Below are 21,499 nucleotides of genomic sequence, written 5' to 3'. Positions count from 1 at the left end.
ATCTTATTTGCTAAAAATATAATTAATATAACATTTTTTATAAAATTTATTTTAAATATGAAATTTTTAAATTAAAAATATTTAAAATTTTAATTTCTAATAAATAATTATTCATGATTTTTAAACCGTTTAAACCATATTGCACCGTACTATATTTTACGGTACAATTTACATGATCTAAAATTGAGGCCATAAAATTACGGTTCGACAATTTAGCCAAACCGCGCACATCGCAGCCCACCTCACGGCCAACACCATGTTAAACAGTTATATTGAAGCGTTACCAAATCAACTTCACCGTGATTTTAGGATGGAACCTTAGGCTTACGAACTTAGTACCCCTCCCATTTATTTACACTTTCTTTTTTTGGATGTCCCTTTCAATTGTTTACATTTCAAAACTTTCCAAAAATGGTAAGATTTTTATAATTTTTAAAATAATTACATCCACTATTTCTCTCTACTATACCCACTTTATACATTAATCGGTCCCACTACTTTACTCACTTTTTCAACTTTCCTCCACTATTTTATTATTTTTAACTCCGCGTCCCACCCAAATGTAAACATTTGGGAGGGACGGAGGGAGTAATAATTAAGGTAATTATTTTATCTTAATTTTGATATGGTGTAATTATATTTTTCACCTGTGTTCTTCCTTACATTTTTCATCAATGTGAACTTCAAACTACCCAGTATTTTTACTAAAAACTTGACCATGCCTATAAGGTGTTCGACAGTAATTCTAAGAGAAAAATCTGAACTATGGTATCTTGAAGTTAGCTAACCCTAATTCTCTTGAATAAATTAATCTACCTTTGCTTTATGCCTGTCATATTGGTGATCGTTGAAGCGTGTTTTGTATGGATAATTACCTTTGGTTTGAGCTTCAAGTTCAATATGGTGCTAATCTATTAATGAACTTAAACATAGAATTTTTTAGAATTCTATTAAATGTTAAATACAGGAAATGATAGTGAAAACAAGGTTGCCTTTACCTTAAGATATGAAATTTAACCGAATGTCTTTGTGGAACAATAATATGTAGTGTCAACTTATGCACTATATGATGGTCAATATCGTGTGTAATCTATCTACTTATGCATTCATGATTATACAGTGAATTGTTGTTAAAGTTTACTACACTTTAGTTATTAACGTGTGTGTGTACATATATGTATAGGCAAATGTTCAGTTTAGTACCTTATAGTTATGACAAATGTTAGACTATATACATTTTATATATGTTTTGTACTGTATACTGCAAAATTCTGTAAAATAATATGTGTACTACACACTGCAGTGTATATATAAAAATACCGGACATTAGTCCTAATTCTGTAAAATAGTATGTATGACAAAACCATACATTTATTCTCTTAGTTTGAACCAAGAATGATGCAAGCTTTGAAAACCAGAAGCAAGATCAAGACCATTTTTGGGGGTGTGAATCAATGGAAAATGAAGTAAGGATACTCGAGAGTCCGGTAATAAATATATTCAAGGCTTGGTGATCAGGTAAGTAAAGTAACCAACTGCAACACAATATCATGTGTACTATGCTTTATCGAACAATGTGCACAAGATATGTTGACCAAAGATAATAATAAAAATGTAATAGCATATAAGATAGAATGGACCAAGAGATGCATATGCGTATGATTTGAATAAATGCACAAAGAGATGCGTATGTGTTGCTATTTATGATACGAATAGATGCAGAAAGAGATGCATATGTGTATGATACGAATAAATCCGTAAAGAGATGCCTATACATCAAATGATATATTTAAAAGCATTAAGAGATGCATATATGTATGTTAAAGATGAATCCAAAAATGGTTGCAGTGATTATAGTAAGCCCTTGACAGTAAAGTGGTTTTAAGTTTTCTGAGAAATAGCCTGTCTTATGTCTCTATAGGACACTATGTCTTAAACAATGAATCATGTTTGTATTTCAGTAGTTCAAATGTTTTGGTAGCATGTTCATTTAAGTACATTAAGAAAATAACCCCCAAGGATGATTGTACCGACTTATTCGCTTCACGTATGTATTCTTGCATAAACTATATTACAGAGTTTTAAAGGAAAGAAACATTTGATTTATATCACAAATTATGATGTAGGCTTCACTATCGAGTTCCTGTTTACATGAAGCTGGTGATTTTTTGATGAATTTTAGTAGAGGGCGGAAGACTGAAGTTAATTTCTACTTTTTGCTTTCTGAATAATATCATTAAGTAGTAGCAAGAGAGTTAAAACATTTATGTGTCTTTAGAAGAGATTATGTGAGGGCTTAAGAAAAATTATGTTCTAGTTTCAGTAAGAGTAACAATGTAGCTGTTATGATAAAGTTCTTTTTCTACTAATATGTAATGTTCTTGTTTCACTAAAAATAACAATCGAGCTGTTATTATAAAGTTATACTAATATGGCTGTGGAGAAATTTTCATAGTCCAGCCCAATTAGCCAAACCCATTTTTGGTTTTGCGGTTTGGTACGGTTTCGGTCCAACTATATAATTAGCTGAGCCTATAATTTGTTTATTACTTAAATTATATATTATATATTTAGGAACCAGGGAAACAAAGTTATGCGACTTTGTGTGTCTCTTCAACCCTAGGTCGCTTCTCGCAGCCACCTACTGTTTTTATTCTCTGTAACAATGGCAAACGAAATTTCTCAGAGTAGCAACAGGCCAGGTGTCTCACTTAGGTATGTAAATCTTTTTTTTATCAGATTCGATCAGCTTCTTTTAATTATGCGATAAGTTATTTTGGATTTGGATCTACATCTATTTCTAATTTTGATCGATCGTTCTCAATTTGGTATTTTTGTTCTAGTTTTTGACTTCATACAAACTTGGCTTTTCAACGTTTTATTTCTATAATTGTGTTTGATGGACGATGTTTCATCTTTTTGTTCGGGAAATCTTATAAGCTTTTGTATATAATTACTTTCACAATCCTATTGTTCATTGTACATAATTTTTCTAATTTATGGTATTTATCAAAAAAAATATTCAGTCAATTATTGCCTTTATCGTACACTGTGTTCTAGAAACTTTTTTTTGGAAAGAAAAGAAATAAAAGGGTAAGATTAGATTTCTTGGACTTGTTCCCAAATGAATTTTTAGAACGAATTGAAAGATCACTAAAGATTTGGGGAAAAATTCCTTTTTTGTTAATCTCCAAAATTTTCTTCACACTTTAAGGAAGAGTTAGAGAGATAAGAAAATAACCAATTTACAAAAACTTTCTTTTCTTTCTTGATTCTTGAACACAGTGTTAAAGTCTGTATTGGAAATAGCTTGTCTCAAATTCGGAAGTCAGATATCTTTCCTCTTGTTATTCTAAGATTTTCATTTGAAATTTTGGCTGATAAATTCCTTTAATCCCCAACCTAAACAATTGACATGACTTTCATTGTTCGTCCCCATTTAGTACACACTAAAAATGCTATATGACAATAAATCTATTAGAATTTTTACTATACATAAGCTTGGGGGCCTGAAAAGTATTTTATTATTATTCATCTGTGTGGTGGAGGAGGGTTTTAGTAGTTATTTAGTTCCATTATGTCAACTAGTCAACGTTTCACACACTGATCATTATTCATTGGTATTGAGGATCACAGCTATTTCTTTGAAAGTGTAGTTATACTCTATCCCATTTCTAACTCTGAAGTTAAATGAAAGAAAGAGTTTGAAAAAATGATAAACTTTCAGAATGTAATTACCGGTGAAAGAGTTAAATGGCAAAATTTTCAATTTTGAAAACAGTTAACTTGTGAATGCATAAGCAATCAACCAATATAATTTTTATTGTGCCTGTGATGTGAAAACTTATATATATAAATTCTGACAGGAAGCTACGCATGCTGATGAGGGTGAATACTGATGCAGCAATTGGATATCTTCGTCACAGTCCAGAAGCCGAAAGCCATAACTTGATTGGTAATAATGCGAAATTTGAATCATAGTGTATGTTGGGGGACTGGGGGACTGATAATCTATTTATTATCCGCAGACATAATGTAAAAATGAATAATGTATTCATGCCAACTATGATTTCTTAAAGGGCTGGATTTGTACTTTTCAATGAAAATTAGTGCTTGCAGAAATTTTTTGTCATTTTTACAATTTAGTGATCTAAAACCAGAAACCGTCCAAACCAAAGTGTAGTTTGACTAGTTCGGTTTCAGTTTGATAGTTTGGAAACCGAAATATGTAGGTTGATACGGTTTGACCAGTGAAACCGACTGATGCTCATGTGCAACTACTAATACACTGGTCAAACTGTAAGCTGCTCACCTGCAACTACTAATACTTGGGGAAACAGAGGGAATAGTATTTGGTACTACACAGGTAGACTAATATTTGAGGACAGATGGAATTGTGGCAAGTCTCATAGTCTATCGTAGACCATGTCACGATGATGCTAATGCTACATTGGTGAACCTCCCTTGCAGCCTCAGGTAAAGAGACAAAGGAGAAAACATCTGAACAAATAAAGGCTGAAAAAGAAACTGCAGAGACGAAGGAGAAAATATTCCAGCAGGTGAAAACTGATGAAGAAGATCCTGAGACAAAGGAAAAAGTATTTGGACAGGAAAAAACTCAGAAAGAAGCAGGAGAGGAGTTTCTTGCAAAAGCGCGGGACAATCTAATGAATCATCCTGTAGGCAGGAAAAGGCGCACTCCAACTGTAGCATCTGAGCAGGAAAAAACTGAAAAACAAGTTGCTGAGACAAAGGAGAAAGTATCTGAGCAGGAAAAAACTCAGAAAGAAGCAGTAGAGGCATTTCTTGCAGAAGCATGGGACAATTTAATGAATCATCCTGTAGGCGGGAAAACACGCACTCCAAGTATAGCATCTGAGCAGGAAAAAACTCAAAAAGAAGAAGTTGAGGCATTTCTTGCAGAAGCGTGGGACAATCTAATGAATCATCCTGTAGGCAGGAAAGGACTCACTTCAAGTGTAGCATCTGAGCAGGAAAAAACTCAAAAAGAAGCAGTTGAGGCATTTCTTGCAGAAGCGAGGAACAATTTAATGAATCATCCTGTAGGAAGGAAAAGACACACTCCAAGTGTAACATCTGTGCAGGAAAAAACTCAAAAAGAAGCAGTTGAGGCATTTTTTGCAGAAGCGCGGGACAATCTAATGAATCATCCTGTGGGAAGCGAAAGACGCACTCCAAGTGTAGCATTTCAGCAGGAAAAACTGAAAAAGAAGCAGTTGAATATTTCTTGCAGAAGTACGTAAGTTTCTAATGAATCATACTGTAAACAAAAAAAAAGAGTCTAGCTGTGGGGATCATGGAGGTAGTACCTGAGCTGAAAAGGATGAAGGCTAAAAAGTATTTCTCGTAATATAGTTATGATCAGGAAAAATAAATTATATTTTGAATGTATTGTTGGTTTAATGTTTCTTGAGCTAATACACAATGTTCTTGACATCTCTAGCCTAGAACTCTTTTCATTGGTATGAACTTTAAAATCCAATGTTTAAATATGATTCTCCGAGACTTTTATCTACTATCTTGTGATACCATGCTGTATTGTAACACAGCACAAGCAAGCATCATGATCTAATATATATAAAATAAGCAAAGAAGGGGGTCAGGAGGGAGGCAATTTGGCCATTCTGTTTTGGAACAAAATATTGCTTATATCCCCTGAACATATATGACAAATTAACATATCCTTTTATGTCCCTGAATTATCAATTATTTACCATTTTAGTCAGGATCAGTCTGTTTATTTTAATGTGTTCATATGGATTTTTTGGATAAAAATAGTGGTTAACTGTTTTATAGTCATGTGTTTGTGTTTATATGGGAAATCTGATGGTGAATTTTTGTAGTAGGTATGAATTGGAAATATTGATGGATTGCTGGTGTTGTAGAGTATGATTGTGATTCGTGGTGTACATGGATATCAGGTAATTTGGTATTATTTCTATTTTCATGTTTGCATTGTGTTATTTGTACTGATGTATGCTAAACTAAATAAATTAATAATTAATAATATAAAAGTTCTCTTTTTATTATACTTTCGTTCATCATCATATGGATTTTTAGGATAGGCCTCCTCCACCCAAATCGTCTTTTTCACATCATTATGGATGAGTTTTTGGATGCGTTTATTGAGGATTTAAATCTTGATCAATTACAGACCTGCTCACTTATCTTTGTTCTTGAGTCTAGTGTCAGGATAGAATGATTTTGTGCTTTTTAAAGCGAAGCAAATGATGTGTTTCCTTTGTCTTGTCTACTGTCCCCTGAAACTCTACTGAGACCTGAGATTAAAGTTCCTATTTTTGATAAAACGCGGCTACACGCTCGTTTTTTTTGCAGGTGGGAGGAGAGTCTGTATACATTGAATCCAAATTCACTGGTTTTGCAATTATGGTAATAATAGTGTTCTAGGGAGCACCGAAAATATCTAATAATGCTTGAATTCTTTTTTTTTATCAGACAGGTCTATATTTCAATTCAAAACTGCAATGATTATTCTAGATGAAATGAATTGAATCGTGCTCAGAATATAATCTATATTTTATATAATTAGGAACTTAGGGTAACAATATTATGTGTCTCGCGTTGAACCAAGATCACTTCTCTCAGCCTCCTTTTTTAATTTTTATTTTTATTTTTCTCTGAACCTTTTTCCTTCTAACAATGGCAAATGAAATTTCTCACAGTAACTCTGTTTTCATAAAATTACTTGATTAGTCTCTTCTAGTTGTGCAATAAGTAATTTTGGATTTGTTTTTATTCCTGTTCTAATTTTGACTCTTTTATTTTTTACATAATTACTTGTTTAGTCTCTTCTAGTTGTGCATAAGTAATTTTCGATTTGCATTCATGTTCTAGTTTTGATTCTGTTAAACTGGTTTTATTTTCCTAGGTTTTACTCAACTCAAACTTAGAGTTGGAATGTTTTATGTATGTAACTCGTATATTGGTCTATAATAATCCTTTAATCTCTCACCTCTACAATTTATATTACTTTCATTGTCCATCCCTGTATATTACACACTAACAAACTTAATATGGCAGTAAATCCCATAGAAGTTTTACTATTCATATGCTTATGGGGCCTGAAAAGTATTACTTTATTCTAAATCTGTGATGGAAGGTTTGAGTAGTTATTTTACTTCCATTATTTTCTCTGGAAGTGTAGTTATATTCTATTTCATTTGTAACCTTGTGAAGTTAAATGAAAGTAGGAGTTCTAAAAAATGATAGGTTACTGTATACCATTTTTAATTCACAATGACATTGATAGGTAGTACTTTCGACTATTATTTCAAAAAGTTCAGGATTGGCACTTTTGAATGAAAATTAGTGATTGTGGTCTATGTTACTCGGACTCTTCATTTTATCTTCGAGTACCCTTTGAGTACCCGTGTCGAATACTAGACATTTGAACATGTACACTCAGACTTGGACACTTATTTGAAGTCAAAAATAGGTATATTTTTCAAAATGTTTTTGAGTCTCATACTTGGACACGTGTCCATGTCGGACACCTCTAGCCGAGTCTGAGTAACATAGATTGTGGTACAATTATGTCATTTATACAGTTTACTAAAATCGGCCAAACCTTTTAGTGTATAACCGGTTTGGTTTCATTTTATAATCTGGAAATCTATATAATTGGTCTGGTATGGTTTGACCAGCCCAAAACTGGTCAAGCTGACAAATGCTCCTCTGCGACTACTAATACTTTGAAACAGGGGAATGGTATTTGGTACTACAAAGGTATATGAATATTTGAAAACAGAGGGAATAGTAATAAGCATCATCATCTTTCTTAGACAATGTGACGATGCTAATGGTACATTGGTAAACCTTCCTTGCAGCATCAGGCAAAGAGACAAAGGAGAAAACATCAGAACAACAATTAACTGAAAAAGCAACTGTCGAGACAAAGTAGAATGTATTCGATCAGTAAGAAAATGAAAATGAAGCTGCTGAGGCAAATGAGAAAGTAGCATGTGAGTTGGAAAAACCTCAAAAAGAAGCAGTGGAGGCATTTCTTGCAGGAGCAGTGAAGACAGAAAATGAAGCATTCCAGGTCTAGCTGTATAGAGGATGGAGGAAGTACCTGAGCTGATGCGAAAAGGATGAAGACTAGAAAATATGGCCCATAATTAAGTTACGGTCAGAATAAATAAATATCTGTTGAATGTATTTTGGTTCTTAATTTTACTTGAGCTAATACACAGTGTACTTTACATCTCTGATATTGAACCTTGTTTTATTACTATTATTCTTAAAGAACTCTCGGCCAAAGTGTCGTGCCTGAGACGGTTTGGCGTGGTATTAGTTGGGGTGTCCGGAAAATAAACCTTTTGACCAAAGCCTACTATATTCTGGTAGTAACAGGGAAGAACACTTCCACTTGCAGACAGGCTCTGCCCAAACAATATCTCTGCCATGTTGAAAGGAAAATAGAAAATGTTCATTTCTTTTGGTTTTGGTTAATAGTATGTTTCAGTTTTGTGGATGCACTTTTACCTTTGAGGATCTTGTTGGAGATGTATCAGCTTATCAGGCATGTTTGAGTTAACTGTTTGATAAAATGCTGAATGAATGTCGAGTTTTAGCATAGAATTTTTCAAATTCAAAGTCTTTTCCCTTTGTTCTTGTTGAGTCACTCACAAAGTTTAATTTATCCTCCATCCCATAAAAAATGTTTACTTTTAAAAAAAACTTAGTATAATACGCTTCTCAGTTAAAAAAAGTAAAAATTACTCAAATCATAGTTACATATCCCAATTATAAAATAAACATAAAAAAAGATTTGTTACAATCTGGTCATATGAATATCCAAATGTCAAATTTATAACCTAAATTTTGAAAATTGATTATTTGGAAAGAACTTATTTATCTTATGATTAACCACTCCCATAAACAAACCCAAACCTTATGCAAAAAAATGTTTGGAAAATAAATTACCAATTTTATTGAATTCCATATTTTTTAGAATAATTTTCATTTATAAAAACATATTATAATTTTAAAAATTATTATAATGTTTTTTTATAATTTTCTCGATAAATTGAAAAGGTTTTGGGCAAAAGCCCCCAGAACTCTTCTTGTCAACTACTCTCACCTACCAGGAACCTTCTCTCTCTCTCTCTCTCTCTCTCTCTCTCTCTCTCTCTCTCTCTCTCTCTCTCTCTCTCTGTCTCTCTCCCACCAACCTCAACACACACCAACTATCTCTCCTTTTTATACATTTCCCAATCAAATAAAACACTCCCCAGCACCTAACTTTAAAAAAATGGCTGCTTTTTGTATACAGAACTCTCCAAGCATTTCAAGAATTGATTCAGTTGGGCTTCACTTTGATAATTCACAGAGCTTTAGATTAATCTCATTCTCTTCTCAACTGTCTAATCTTTCTCTTAGGTAATCTCTCTCTCTCCCTCCCTCCCTCTCTCTCCCCTATCTCTCTCTCGCTACCTTTGTTCTCTCTCTCTCTCTGTCTTCTTTCTCTCTCAGTTTGCAATTACTCTCTCTGATTGATACAATGGTTATGATTGGTTATGATTATAAATGTGTATATATTAAGATGTTATGTATAGGGTTGTTTGTGTTCAAATTAATCAAATGCATTTGGGTTAGTATAATTTAGTATTTTGGTATAGAGGGAGTGTTTAATTGTGGAATTTGATCAGATTATTTCGTAAAGTTTAAAACTTTGCTAGCCATTATCCCGTAACTGATCATGCAAAGGATAATTTGCGCATACAGAGCTAAAAAGGGACTATTTTTAGAGATGGTAAGTCTTTTTTGAAGGAAAGTTATAGGCTTTTAGAATTTGGGCAAATTTGGCCTCCTCGGGTTACTTCTGGAATAATAGGAATGTATGTGAAAAATACGATGCAACTTAGCATTAAAACCAAAGTATCTGGTGTCACAAACTAATACGTTGTCTGTAACTGTAATCTGATTACTTATAAAGATCATTACGGGAGAAAGCATAAGTAGTAATTACTGGCTCTGGAACAAGTGAAAATTAGTAGGGAAATTATCTTCACACCAAAATGCATTTGGCAAATAATTGAAGGGAACACTGAACATGAAAATTAATAATTGAAGGGAATGCTTAACATGAGAATTAATAGGATGTTCACAAGGTATGTTTGAGGTGAACTATCGGAAAAGGAAGAGTATTACTAGTCGTTTAATTACTTAAAAATGTTCCGATCAATCCAACAATCTGGGTAGGATCGATAGATATATGTAGACATATATACATGTATCCTGCCCAAAAAATATATTAACTCCTTAATAGTCTATGTATTTCCTTATCATATCCATCGATATGTAGTAAAACAGAGATTTTAACCAATATAGTAACTAAGTGTTACCTGCAAGCACAATCTATCCATCAGGTGACCAGGATAATCTCCAGGAAAAAAGATGGCAGTGTCTCATTGTGTAAAAGATGTCTTTTCACAGACTGCATTTAGTAGCACATTTTAGCCATGATGAATTTACAACCAGTTCATTTAGTTTGAAGGAGTGAAGTCAAGTTTAAAATTTTCTAGAGTTTGCTGATGACATGCTGAAAAACACAGTTCTTCTTCTCAATTCCATATGTTTCAGTTGGCTTTTTGACCTATATCTGAAGAGGTCTATTAGAAGTGAGAAAACATATTTGGCCAGTGGACCCCATGCCACACCTTGGACAAAAAGTCAATAGCTTCTAATGTCTGATGAACAAAACAAAATGAGAGCAAAACAAACAATTTTGCATATGTTAAGGGAGCACCTCATATGCTACATGAATGCACACCTTCGTTCATATCCCATATTATTCAAGAATTATTTACTTATCCCAAAATTGGAGATGCGCGGTCCGTAGACTACTGCAGGTCAAAGATATTCTTGTGGTAAAATCTGTCCAGCAAATGCTTGCCAACCAATAAGAACTAGAATTATTAGACTTGGGCAAATTCACACAATTGATATCATTAACGCTATCTGAAACTTCAGAACTCTGGAACCCGGAGAAAAAGCATTTTTTAATTTTTTATTGTTTTGCTATATTTTCGAGGCGTTTATTAGAAATTTGTCCTCCAATTTTTTTATTTTCATATGACTTCTGGGATAATGTACAGGAAAAGCAATTATATTTTCTACTACAATTTCCTTCCCTAATCTGAGTTTTTTCATATAGATCTTTGGAGACTTCAACTAAACAACAAAGAACTAGTTTGGTAGTGAGAGCGGTAAAAAACATTGATCCCATGGAATTCGATACCACGCTGAGTCCCAGAGTTAATTCGCTTAAGCCTTCAAAAACGGTGGCTATAACTGATCAAGCAACTGCACTTGTACAAGCTGGTGTACCAGTAATCCGACTAGCAGCTGGAGAACCAGATTTTGATACTCCTGCAGCAATTGTTGAGGTAACTTCTGAATGTTTAAATACATAAATTCGTTCTTCTAGTTGTATTCCAATAGTTTACTCTTTTTACGCCATCGTCTCTACGGTTTCAATACTTTTCTCTATTTTTTATCTTAAATTCCAGGCCGGAATCAATGCAATCCGTGAAGGTTATACAAGGTATACTCCAAATGCAGGAACCTTGGAACTGCGGTCTGCAATCTGTCATAAGCTAAAGGGTTAGTTACTTGATACAAATGAAAATTTGCCTCTAGTTAGTTATTCGACTAATTGTTAATTATGGAACTGATTTGTTGGCAGAGGAGAATGGATTATCTTACTCGGCTGATCAGATTGTTATTAGTAATGGAGCAAAGCAATGTATAACTCAAGCTGTTCTTGCTGTCTGTTCCCCAGGAGATGAGGTAATATATTTCATATTTAAGAGACAGTCCATCAATAAAATTGTAGCATTTAATATGCTTATTTGCATTTGTTCTTCTCATGTTTACATGAGACTGCAATTTCAAAAAAAAACTTGTGTTTCCTTTAAAGGTCACTGCTAATGTAATTTAGAATTTTCATTACCCATTTACAAAAATTTGACTGAAGCAAGCTCGTTTCCTATATCACGAGTATACAAACACGTGTACTACTAAAATATTACAGTGTCAATATTATATTTTTGCGTGAGTTTTCCACTTGTAAATTTGGTTGCACCTCAAATGTTAAGTTATTTTTGATCAGGTTATTATTCCAGCCCCCTTCTGGGTGAGTTACCCAGAAATGGCGAGGTTAGCAGATGCAACGCCAGTGATTCTGCCAACCAACATCTCAGAAAATTTTCTACTAGATCCCGAGCTTCTTGATTCCAAACTAACAGAAAAGTCTAGATTGCTTATCCTTTGTTCTCCTTCAAACCCAACGGGATCTGTTTACCCGAGAAAATTACTTGAGCAGATTGCGGCAATTGTTGCAAAGCATCCCAGATTGCTGGTAATACCACTAAAGGCTCACTTTTGTAGCTGCATAATGATGCTCAACTATGATAACATTTAAACCCCTTCAATATGTATTGGTTATTGCAGGTGTTGTCTGATGAAATATATGAACACATTATATATGCACCGGCAACTCACACAAGCTTTGCATCTTTGCCAGGCATGTGGGATCGGACTCTAACAGTAAATGGATTTTCGAAGGTACTTGTATTTTTTTTTTTTGTCACAAAATATGTACTTTATAAGATTGTGCTTAAAATTATAAGTATAGGGGGAGGGGGAGTAAGGATCGTAACCCATGACTTTGTCATGGGGAAAGCAAGGCGGATAGCCTTTCCCACTAGGCTTCCCATGAATGCCTAAGGTACTTCTATTTTATTAAATAAGATTGTTTAAACCATAAAATTTACATAGGTATCTTAAACAAGTGGTAGATAAGTAACTTCTAGGTCACGTCGGTATGGGAAAGATATTAAATTATAAAAATGTTTATCAAAATTACTGTGTTACAATAAGAACGATATGGGGATAAAATTTCTAAGAATTCTATTTGGCCTTCCTTACAAATTACCTGTTCTATAACTAAACATTTTAACTTTCAGCAGCTGTTAAATTATTTTTGTAATTTAGAAAACTTACAGACAGGATGTAGTTATCCAAGATCATTCTCTCTGTTTTATTAATAAATTATCTTTTCTTTGGATACAAAAATGAATCTTTACTGATCCCTCTCATAAATTTGAACTTAGGCTTTTGCAATGACTGGTTGGAGACTTGGATATATTGCTGGTCCCAAACACTTTGTTTCAGCATGTAATAAGATTCAAAGCCAGGTAACTTCTTTTTACTGTACTGACAGTTAAGGTAACATGCTTGGGGTACAAAATTATTAGTGTCAAGTAACTTGATGTGATCAGATTCAATTATCGTTACTGTTTAAGTTGTTCTCTAGTTCTGAAGATTATAGATGTAATCTTAGGACATAGCGTCAAATGTAGAGATTCGTAATCAGCTAGTTGCTCTAAGAGATCCAAATATACCTAGATATGAATATCTATCGCTTTTCTCAGCTATCAGTTTGACATCATTGCAGCTTTCATACACTAAATCACGCTGATAGTATTTTGACTAGGCTGCAATGTTATACATTGGCTTAATAGAAGTCAGGGTACAAATAAATGTAAATTGTATATCTGAACAAGGTGTTGCGACTGTTCAGTACTATTTATATGGCTGATAAACTGTTCTAGTTTATGAATTCTATCATATTAAAATAAAATGCGAGGAAGATACAATTTCAGTTTTAGTACAACTATAAGCTTTTTTCAACAGTATTAACGAATGTATTACTGGCCCACATATGATCTCTATTTAAGATGGTAGAAATCCTCAAGATCTTGTTTTTGCAAAATGTTCTTTTTCATGATGTGATGCAGCACGAAAGAAAGAACAAATGTGCTAAAGCTAATTTTTGACCCATTACTACATGCTCAACATAATTTAATGCTATTTAATTAATTTGAATTCCCAACTAATCTCGCGTACTCTGATTGTGATTATCTTTTACTGAAGTTCACATCAGGTGCCAGCAGCATATCTCAGAAAGCAGCTGTTGCTGCTTTAGGACTAGGCTATGCAGGTGGAGAGGCAGTTTCAACAATGGTAAAAGCATTTCGGGAACGACGAGATTTTCTCGTGAAAAGCTTTGGGGAATTAGAAGGTGTCAAAATATCCGAGCCACAGGTAGTTTTAAAAATCTGTATCAGCTTTGGATGCCTGTCCTAGCTTAAAAAGAAATATGATAAAGAAAATCCTTTATCCTTTACACGTCCAGTCAGCATGTGTCTACCTGATTTTATTTGCAGGGAGCTTTTTATCTCTTCATCGATTTTAGCTGTTACTATGGATCAAAAGCTGATGGCTTTGGCTTGATCCAGGATTCAGAATCTATGTGTCGTTATCTGTTGGACGTGGGTCAGGTAAGCTTCATTTGATGCATTTAATGTTTAAGATCAAAATAAACTGATAAATCAGAAGCACGGCCAGTATAACAAGAGTAATAGATCAGTAGCCAAGGAATACGGTATCATTTACTGGATTAGGATCTGTTTAGGTCTAATAAGCACACCTATGGGAGGACTACGTAAGAATAGTTGCCTAGTTCGTTATGTAACAATTTTTTATTGATTCAAATAACATGGGTTGTCGATTTACAGGTTGCTCTTGTCCCTGGGGATGCATTTGGGGATGACACCTGTATCCGTATTTCTTATGCAGCTTCACTTCCCACGCTTCAGGCTGCTGTAGAGAATATCAAGAAAGCTCTGACTGCTCTTAAACCTGCTGTCCCTGCTTAATCTAGACATGCGGTACTTCATAACATTATTCTGTTCTTGCTTTTATGCCCTGTATTATGTTATTATAACTTGTGTGTAATATTTAAATCCTTTTTTTACTTCTCTTGTATTCTTTAAACATTCAATAGCAGAAAATAAAATTTGCCTCATCTTCTGTAACTTTTGTTAACTTTTGTATGGTAATATTAACAATGTAAAATTAAACAGTTTAAGGCTATATATAGAATTACTTGCTGTTACGCTTCCTTGTGGTTTCAATTTAAATTTTCATAACAGTAGCCACATTCTAGTAATGTGGTTTGAAGATTCACATATAGCACCGTTGACATCTTCACATAACTGATCAAAAAGTAATTGAGCAGATCCAAATCTGTTATGTTTTAGGTTTAGATAGGGCAACCAACTCTGTTATGTTTAGGGATATCACGGTCACATGGCACACGAAACTATATTCATTGTGTTCATCACTTCAAATGTAAGTTAGTTTTTGCGATTAAGATCGGCCAGATTGGCCATCCAACTCTGATATGAGAAAATTTTTACAAGTCATAATTTTATAGTTATAATTGAACAGTAGAAGTTACCTGAAGTTACAGCCTAGGTAGAACAGTGAAAGGCACCCAATGTGAGTATATATTTTCATGCATCTACAAAGGGGAAACCACCGAAGTGTTTTACTGTTCTGGCGTTATTATATCCCCTTACAATTTACACGAAGACATGTCTTCAAAAATTACACAAATGCACACAGTGAAAGCGAGTGCTTGTAGGTTGTAATATCTAGACATGCATCCTGTGACCAAGACATGCATCTGCTGCTTCTCCAATAGTTAAAAACACCCTCCCCTCAATCTTTTTCACAAGATTGGATACCTTTAGCTTGTGAACAACTTGCCATTTAGGGTTCGTTATAGCTAACTGCAAGAGTTACCAGTTTATTAAGTTTACCACTTAATTTATATCGAGGAACTAGCTAAAACAGATATGTGATTGTCGTGGTACCTACCATTATTCCTTGTGAGAGCAGCTGCTCATACAATTTCTCTAGCGTAGCCAGTCCTGTGGTGTCTATATTCGTCAAATCTATCATATAAGTAGATTTTTTCAGAAGAAATTAAGAGATTTCTGTGAGCGTAAGTAGACATTAGTGTTAAGAACACGATAAATAGCTTACTTGACATGTCAAGAATCACTAGCTGAATCTTCTCTTTAGTTGTAACAATTCCTTTGGCATCCATCTCTTCCTTTTCGATTGCCCATTTTGAAATTCTTTAAAAATAAATGACATGTTTAGCTTCTGTATACAGATAAGGTATTTTATGTTCATACCAATGTCTGGTGTTACCTTTCTCTAATGAAAGTGGCATTAGCAAAACAGAGCAATGGAGACTTAATACGGACAGAAAGAACACCGGGAAGCATAACAGCCATCGGATACTGCTTTACATCACAAAACATGTCTGTTCCCGGAACCTTTCCTAAGGTTTCTATCCCTGGTTGTATCGAACTTATGATGATCTTTGCAAACGACATTGCTACCTGCAAGCCATCAATGATTCGCCAAGTCAGTGTATATGATAAATTTATGTTACTGAATTCTCAAACAAAATCCATATCTACAATCATCAACAGCCTAGTCAGTTCATCTTGTCAAAAGTATGTGCAACTTAGACTTTGTGGATGGTATATAGACACTTAATCATTGCGTCAATAGATCTTTGGTAAAAATCAAAACCAAGTCTAGCTACTAAACTAGGTAGTTGTTCCTTGTATGATTGTAGTTCTAGAGTATAGTTTAGCTGCTTACACTTTGTCAATGAGGTTGATTCTTTATCACCAAAAGACACATGTTAGTTTTGCAGATCTTTTTTGCTTTTCTTTTACTTTGTCATTTCAAGCAAGCAATTAGCAAATAGTTCTAATCACAATTTGGTTCGCTCACAATAATTACGATATGTCTTTCGCTCTCTTACAATAGGTCGAGAGTTCAAATCCGGTCAGAAGGTGTCACAGTATGTTATTTTTAAAAAAAATATCATTTTAAAAAGTTTTTGAATAATAATACACATAAAAGGGAACATAGTAACATGATTTATAGTACAAGTTGAAGATATGGATCAATCCCAGAACCGAATCCAGAACTAAGAACGACAAAAGGTAAGTACTTAACTACTTAAACTATCTTATCGCGCTCCCGCCAGTTTATATCTTAATCACTTGTAATTGATAGTATAAAGGCTGGGTTGCTATTTGAAATGAAGGAGCGGTGTTGGCCGCACGGCAGAGAAAAAACCGAATTAAAATCGAAATCGAATCGAAATCGACAAAAATGGGGAAAAACCGCGCCGGCTAAACCCGATCCAAAATCTAAATCGAAAAATAAAAAACCGAACTGATTTAATGGTTTCGGCTCAGGTTATAAGGTCTAACTGAACGAGAAAAAAACCGAACCGAATCGATTATTAATATAATACATAAATAAGAGTATTTATATAATTTATATGAATATGAATGTTTAAATATTTCGAATAAATAAATATATATCATTTTGTAATTTCGGCATAGGTTTATTGTTCTGTATACTTGTATGAGCTTAGCAGTGGGCAAGAGTGATACTCTGGTTTTACTCGAGGCATTTTAGCTTGAGGCATGCTGGCAAATAGTAAACGTGTGTCATGTTTATCTATCTATCTAGTGTATTAAGTAACTAACTAATGATTGAATCAATTTTTGTATATATGAACATGTGTTGCCTATAACTTAACTAATGTGAGCCTTTATGTAAGCAGATTATATTACAGCCTGTGAAATCTGCAACCGAACCGATTAGAACCAAACTCCCAATGGCAGAAGAAGGGTGCAAGCTGGAACTGAAATCGAATCTGAACCGATGATTACGGTTTTCGATTTTAAAAACCTACTATATATATTTGTGGTTCCGGTTTTATTTGAAAACCGAGCCGAATCGGCCCATACTCTCCCCTAACTGGTTGCACCAAGGTCGAGTTGGTGCCCCAACTTCATTGAAGTGTACTAGTATTTTGGGCAGGTAGACAAAATTTGCATCCCAAAATTTTAGCATTTCCATGTTAGTAATTGGAAGAGATAGCTAGATATAAATCTTTACCTAACATCTTAAGATTTTAAATCTAGAGCGCTGACAAATTATTGTCCTAAAAATAAGCGTCCGTTATTGTCCTAAAAATAAGCGTCCGTGATCCAATCTCGTCTCAAAAACGGCCTTTTGAGTTAGAGGAGACTGTAATTATAACAGAGGTCCTTTCTTTTTGATATCTTAACTTGAGTTCCTAAACTTTAGGTGGATCCTGTTAACATGTTTTAAACTTTAAGCTGTCTAAAGCCATGAAATTGAAGAAGGATTCACACAACACAAGTATACTTCAATAACTGTCTTATGCAAGTGTAAGAAGACGTTACCGCTACTAGCAGACCAATCTCCACTGAACCAAACAACACTCCCAAAAATGCTCCGGTAAGAGCAAGAAAATCGAGCTTATCAACTTTGTATATGTTGTATGCTTCATGAACATTAATGAGTCCCGGCAATGCAGAAATAATAATCGAAGCAAGTATTGCATTGGGAGTGAAGTACAATAGCCTTGTTAGGGCTTCCAAAGATATGATCACAGTTATAACCATAACAATGTTTGTTAATGCTGTCTCACATCCTGCACTGAAATTCACAGCAGTTCGCGAAAATGAACCTGCAAAGCACCCAAAGTGTTAGCAATCAAGTGATTACTAGTCAGTCTCGTAATTAGTCTTAACAGTTTCATTCCTAGGATGACCCTTTTAGGTAAAATAAATAGCTAGCTCACCAGTCGCAACGTAGCAGGAAGAAAGAGAGCCTGCAATATTCATGACACCTATGGACAGCATTTCCTTGTTTCCATCAAGATGATAACCTTTAATGGTTGCAAAAGATCGACCAACAGCAATAGCTTCCTGATTATTTGATTTTCAAATTTTAAGGAATGAGAGTTGTTTATCGGATTCATCTTCCGAGACAATTGTATATATTTAGAATTTAAATTGCAGTACCGTAAGGGCAACAACTGCAACAATTGCTCCGATTTTGACCAACTCTGTAGCATGAGGATCATTTATCTGTAACTGATGAATCGATATCGGATTCAACCCGCTTTTTATATGTTTCACAATCTTAACTCCATGTTTATCAGCTCTTGTTAGGTAAACAATAAGGGTCGATAAAACAACAGATACTAGAGGTGCAATGGCTGGTAACCAGAATAGTTTCTTGTTTCTTCTTCCCTGAATTATGTAACCAGTTAGTTTATGAAATTTTCGGATTTTTTTAAATACCATAGTTAAAGTACAAGAAATTGCGCTATTCTGTTTCCGTACCACAATCTTCATAAGTAGTAGGAAACACAAAAAAGAGCATCCAAGGACAAAGTTATAAGGACTCCACTGTCAACAAACATCACAATTGTGTCAATAATTTGTCGTGCGTATTTCAGATAAACAGATATACATTAGTTCATTAATTTGTCGATTAATATCAGAGCAACATTTACTTGAATCAACTCAACCGGCAAGAACTTACAGGATTGTGAAACAAGGACTTGAAGACAGCTGCCAAGACAGATACGATGTCTGTTTTATTTGTCGAGTAAGTAATTCCAAGAAGGCCTTTCAGCTGTTGCAGACCGATAATTATGGCAGCACCAGCCATGAATCCAACAATAACAGCATGTGACAGAAAATCTACTAGAAAACCTAACCTGCATGCAATATCTTACCACATATAATTCTATACACAGCTAGATTGTATCGAGATCATTTAGCTTAATGTAGGTGCAAACTTTCCGGTGCTTATGAAATAATCTGAAGTCGAAAGGAGGGGAAGAAGATAAACCTCAGTAGCCCGAATGCAGCTTGAAAGATTCCAGCATAAAGGGTTACAGTAAATACAAGATTCCTATAAGCAATTGGATCGGCCTCAGGATCTTGAAGTTTCTGAACCATTGAAGATATTAAGAGTGAAACTACGGCCACTGGTCCAATAGCTATTTCCCTTGAACTTCCCATGAACGCATAGATAATCGGAGGGACAACATTTGTGTCTGAAGAAATTTAAAATCATCCGTGAGGCTACTAAACAGAGCCCTGAACTAGCCATATAATCAATTCAATTCTTAATTTTTCTGTAGTACATAAATTTTATGAACAACATGCAACAAAGTAACAAATGCACTTACAAAGACCATGTTGAGGAGCAAGCTTAGCCAAGGTTGCATATCCAATACTCTGCATGGAATAACAATTTCACACATATGCATTTTCAAGTTATTCCGATAAATTTTGATTTTGATAATTTAAACAAGTTCTTACCTCCGGAATACATAAGCTTGCTATAGTTAAACCAGCCATAAGATCTTTCCTAAACTTATTTGCAGTGTACTTCCGGGACCAAACAAGTATAGGAAAAACACTCTCCAACACCGAAACCACACGCTTAGACTTCGAATGCTCATTAGACGATTTCGATTTGTTTCCATTTGAAAGAACAATCTCTTTTGTGGAATTCACGAGCTCTCGCAATAGACCTGGAGGCTCAGGGGCATTCAACACCCACTGAGATGCTCGTTCACCTTCTGTCGGTGTTTGAAGTGTCTGGGAGAACTGAGATAGCTCTCTTTTACTCATGGTTAGGGATGAAACAATGATTATCACTATTTCAAAGTAATTTCTTGAATAGTTGTATAGATATTATAATCTATATCCTCAGGTAATTAGCTGTAATGACTATCACTATTTTGATGAAGCTAAAAATGTTTACAAACCTATGGTTTGTGCATGTTATATGAACTGATGATTAACTCGTGGTCTGTCTTTATCATTCTCCTTTTATTGCATTTTAGAATTCATGAGCGAAAATCATGGATTCAGCAAGTTCATACGTGTTCCATTCCTATTGAGCAAGTTGAGATGAAATATATGATTCATATATGTGCCGTTCCTAACATGTTGGGGGAAGTATGTTGCAACAATCATCGAGAGGGACTCCATCTTATTATACATGCAGCTATCTTCAATAAAACAAAATGTACACCAGGTCTACAGCAACGCTACTCAAAAATCAAAATATTTCAATGCAAGATCAACCACTGGTGCTTTTGGTTCTTATCCCTTAATTGTCACGAGTTAGAAAAACGAATATTTTGAAAGAGAAATGTGATGAAGAACAGGAATGAGAAAGAAAACGTACTTAATATTGTTGGCCGTATAATAATAAAATTATGTGTTGCATACTTTTGAAAGTACCCAATTCATCCTGTAGTTTAACTACTTAATTTGTATCAATGTTTAGTATGCAATGAAAGTACCGAATGCTTTTTTATTTTTTTTAAAAAACATTTTCGATAATCACAACGTACAAATGTTAAAATCAAATTGTTTTAGTGATGTGTAAATTTTTTTAAAATATATTATTCTTTGTTTTGGTTTTATTACAATGGCCAAAAAATAATTGGTATAAGCACACATTATTATTAAACTCTAACCCCTAAATCCTAACCCTAAACCCGAATAATTAAAAAAACAATTCAATGATCCAACTGTACCAATGTTGAAATATAACAAATTTAGTAATAAAAAATTATTTTCAAAAAATTTCAGTTCTATATAGTGTAGTTTTATAATAGTCAAAACGGTGAAAGTATGTATTTTTACAAACTATTCATACC

General features: G+C 34.2%; 3 protein-coding genes across 9 annotated transcripts; 2 read left to right on the top strand and 1 right to left on the bottom strand.

Moving 5' to 3' along the window:
• Positions 1 to 579: 579 nt before the first annotated feature.
• Positions 580 to 8,278, top strand: LOC141672470 (uncharacterized). Of its 6 annotated transcripts, none has more exons than XM_074479081.1 (6): positions 580 to 600; positions 1,384 to 2,715; positions 3,867 to 3,955; positions 4,471 to 5,260; positions 5,865 to 5,942; positions 7,869 to 8,278. In XM_074479081.1, the coding sequence occupies exons 2-5, from the start codon at positions 2,666 to 2,668 to the stop codon at positions 5,911 to 5,913; spliced, it is 978 nt and encodes a 325-aa protein (XP_074335182.1). In that variant the 5' UTR covers positions 580 to 600; positions 1,384 to 2,665; the 3' UTR covers positions 5,914 to 5,942; positions 7,869 to 8,278. The 6 variants fall into 6 exon arrangements, 5 of the variants coding, with proteins under 5 accessions (XP_074335182.1, XP_074335184.1, XP_074335187.1 ...); XM_074479083.1 differs by lacking the exon at positions 580 to 600 and having other exon boundaries at positions 628 to 1,518; positions 2,624 to 2,715; XM_074479082.1 differs by lacking the exon at positions 580 to 600 and having other exon boundaries at positions 629 to 1,518; positions 2,575 to 2,715.
• An 868-nt stretch (positions 8,279 to 9,146) lies between these two features.
• On the top strand, positions 9,147 to 15,013 carry LOC141672469 (bifunctional aspartate aminotransferase and glutamate/aspartate-prephenate aminotransferase). The gene is made up of 10 exons (XM_074479080.1): positions 9,147 to 9,423; positions 11,201 to 11,432; positions 11,556 to 11,649; positions 11,732 to 11,835; positions 12,158 to 12,406; positions 12,499 to 12,612; positions 13,161 to 13,244; positions 13,984 to 14,154; positions 14,277 to 14,390; positions 14,628 to 15,013. Exons 1-10 carry the CDS (start codon positions 9,296 to 9,298, stop codon positions 14,766 to 14,768), a joined length of 1,431 nt encoding a protein of 476 aa, XP_074335181.1. The 5' UTR covers positions 9,147 to 9,295; the 3' UTR covers positions 14,769 to 15,013.
• A 370-nt stretch (positions 15,014 to 15,383) lies between these two features.
• LOC141672467 (low affinity sulfate transporter 3-like) lies at positions 15,384 to 20,711 on the bottom strand. 2 transcript variants are annotated; one of them, XM_074479079.1, is made up of 12 exons: positions 20,145 to 20,711; positions 20,012 to 20,060; positions 19,669 to 19,876; positions 19,357 to 19,534; positions 19,155 to 19,220; positions 18,831 to 19,061; positions 18,608 to 18,734; positions 18,207 to 18,493; positions 16,114 to 16,307; positions 15,943 to 16,037; positions 15,775 to 15,827; positions 15,384 to 15,686 (listed from the first exon to the last, which is right to left on the bottom strand). In XM_074479079.1, the coding sequence occupies exons 1-12, from the start codon at positions 20,457 to 20,459 to the stop codon at positions 15,549 to 15,551; spliced, it is 1,941 nt and encodes a 646-aa protein (XP_074335180.1). In that variant the 5' UTR covers positions 20,460 to 20,711; the 3' UTR covers positions 15,384 to 15,548. The 2 variants fall into 2 exon arrangements, with proteins under 2 accessions (XP_074335180.1, XP_074335179.1); XM_074479078.1 differs by having other exon boundaries at positions 15,775 to 15,851; positions 20,145 to 20,707.
• Between the last annotated feature and the right edge of the window lie 788 nt (positions 20,712 to 21,499).

The sequence above is a fragment of the Apium graveolens genome, chromosome 7 (genome assembly GCF_009905375.1).
Source record: "Apium graveolens cultivar Ventura chromosome 7, ASM990537v1, whole genome shotgun sequence".
NCBI lineage: Eukaryota > Viridiplantae > Streptophyta > Magnoliopsida > Apiales > Apiaceae > Apium > Apium graveolens.
The sequence above is the reverse complement of the archived record's forward strand: the minus strand, read 5'-3'. Positions and strand labels throughout refer to the sequence as shown.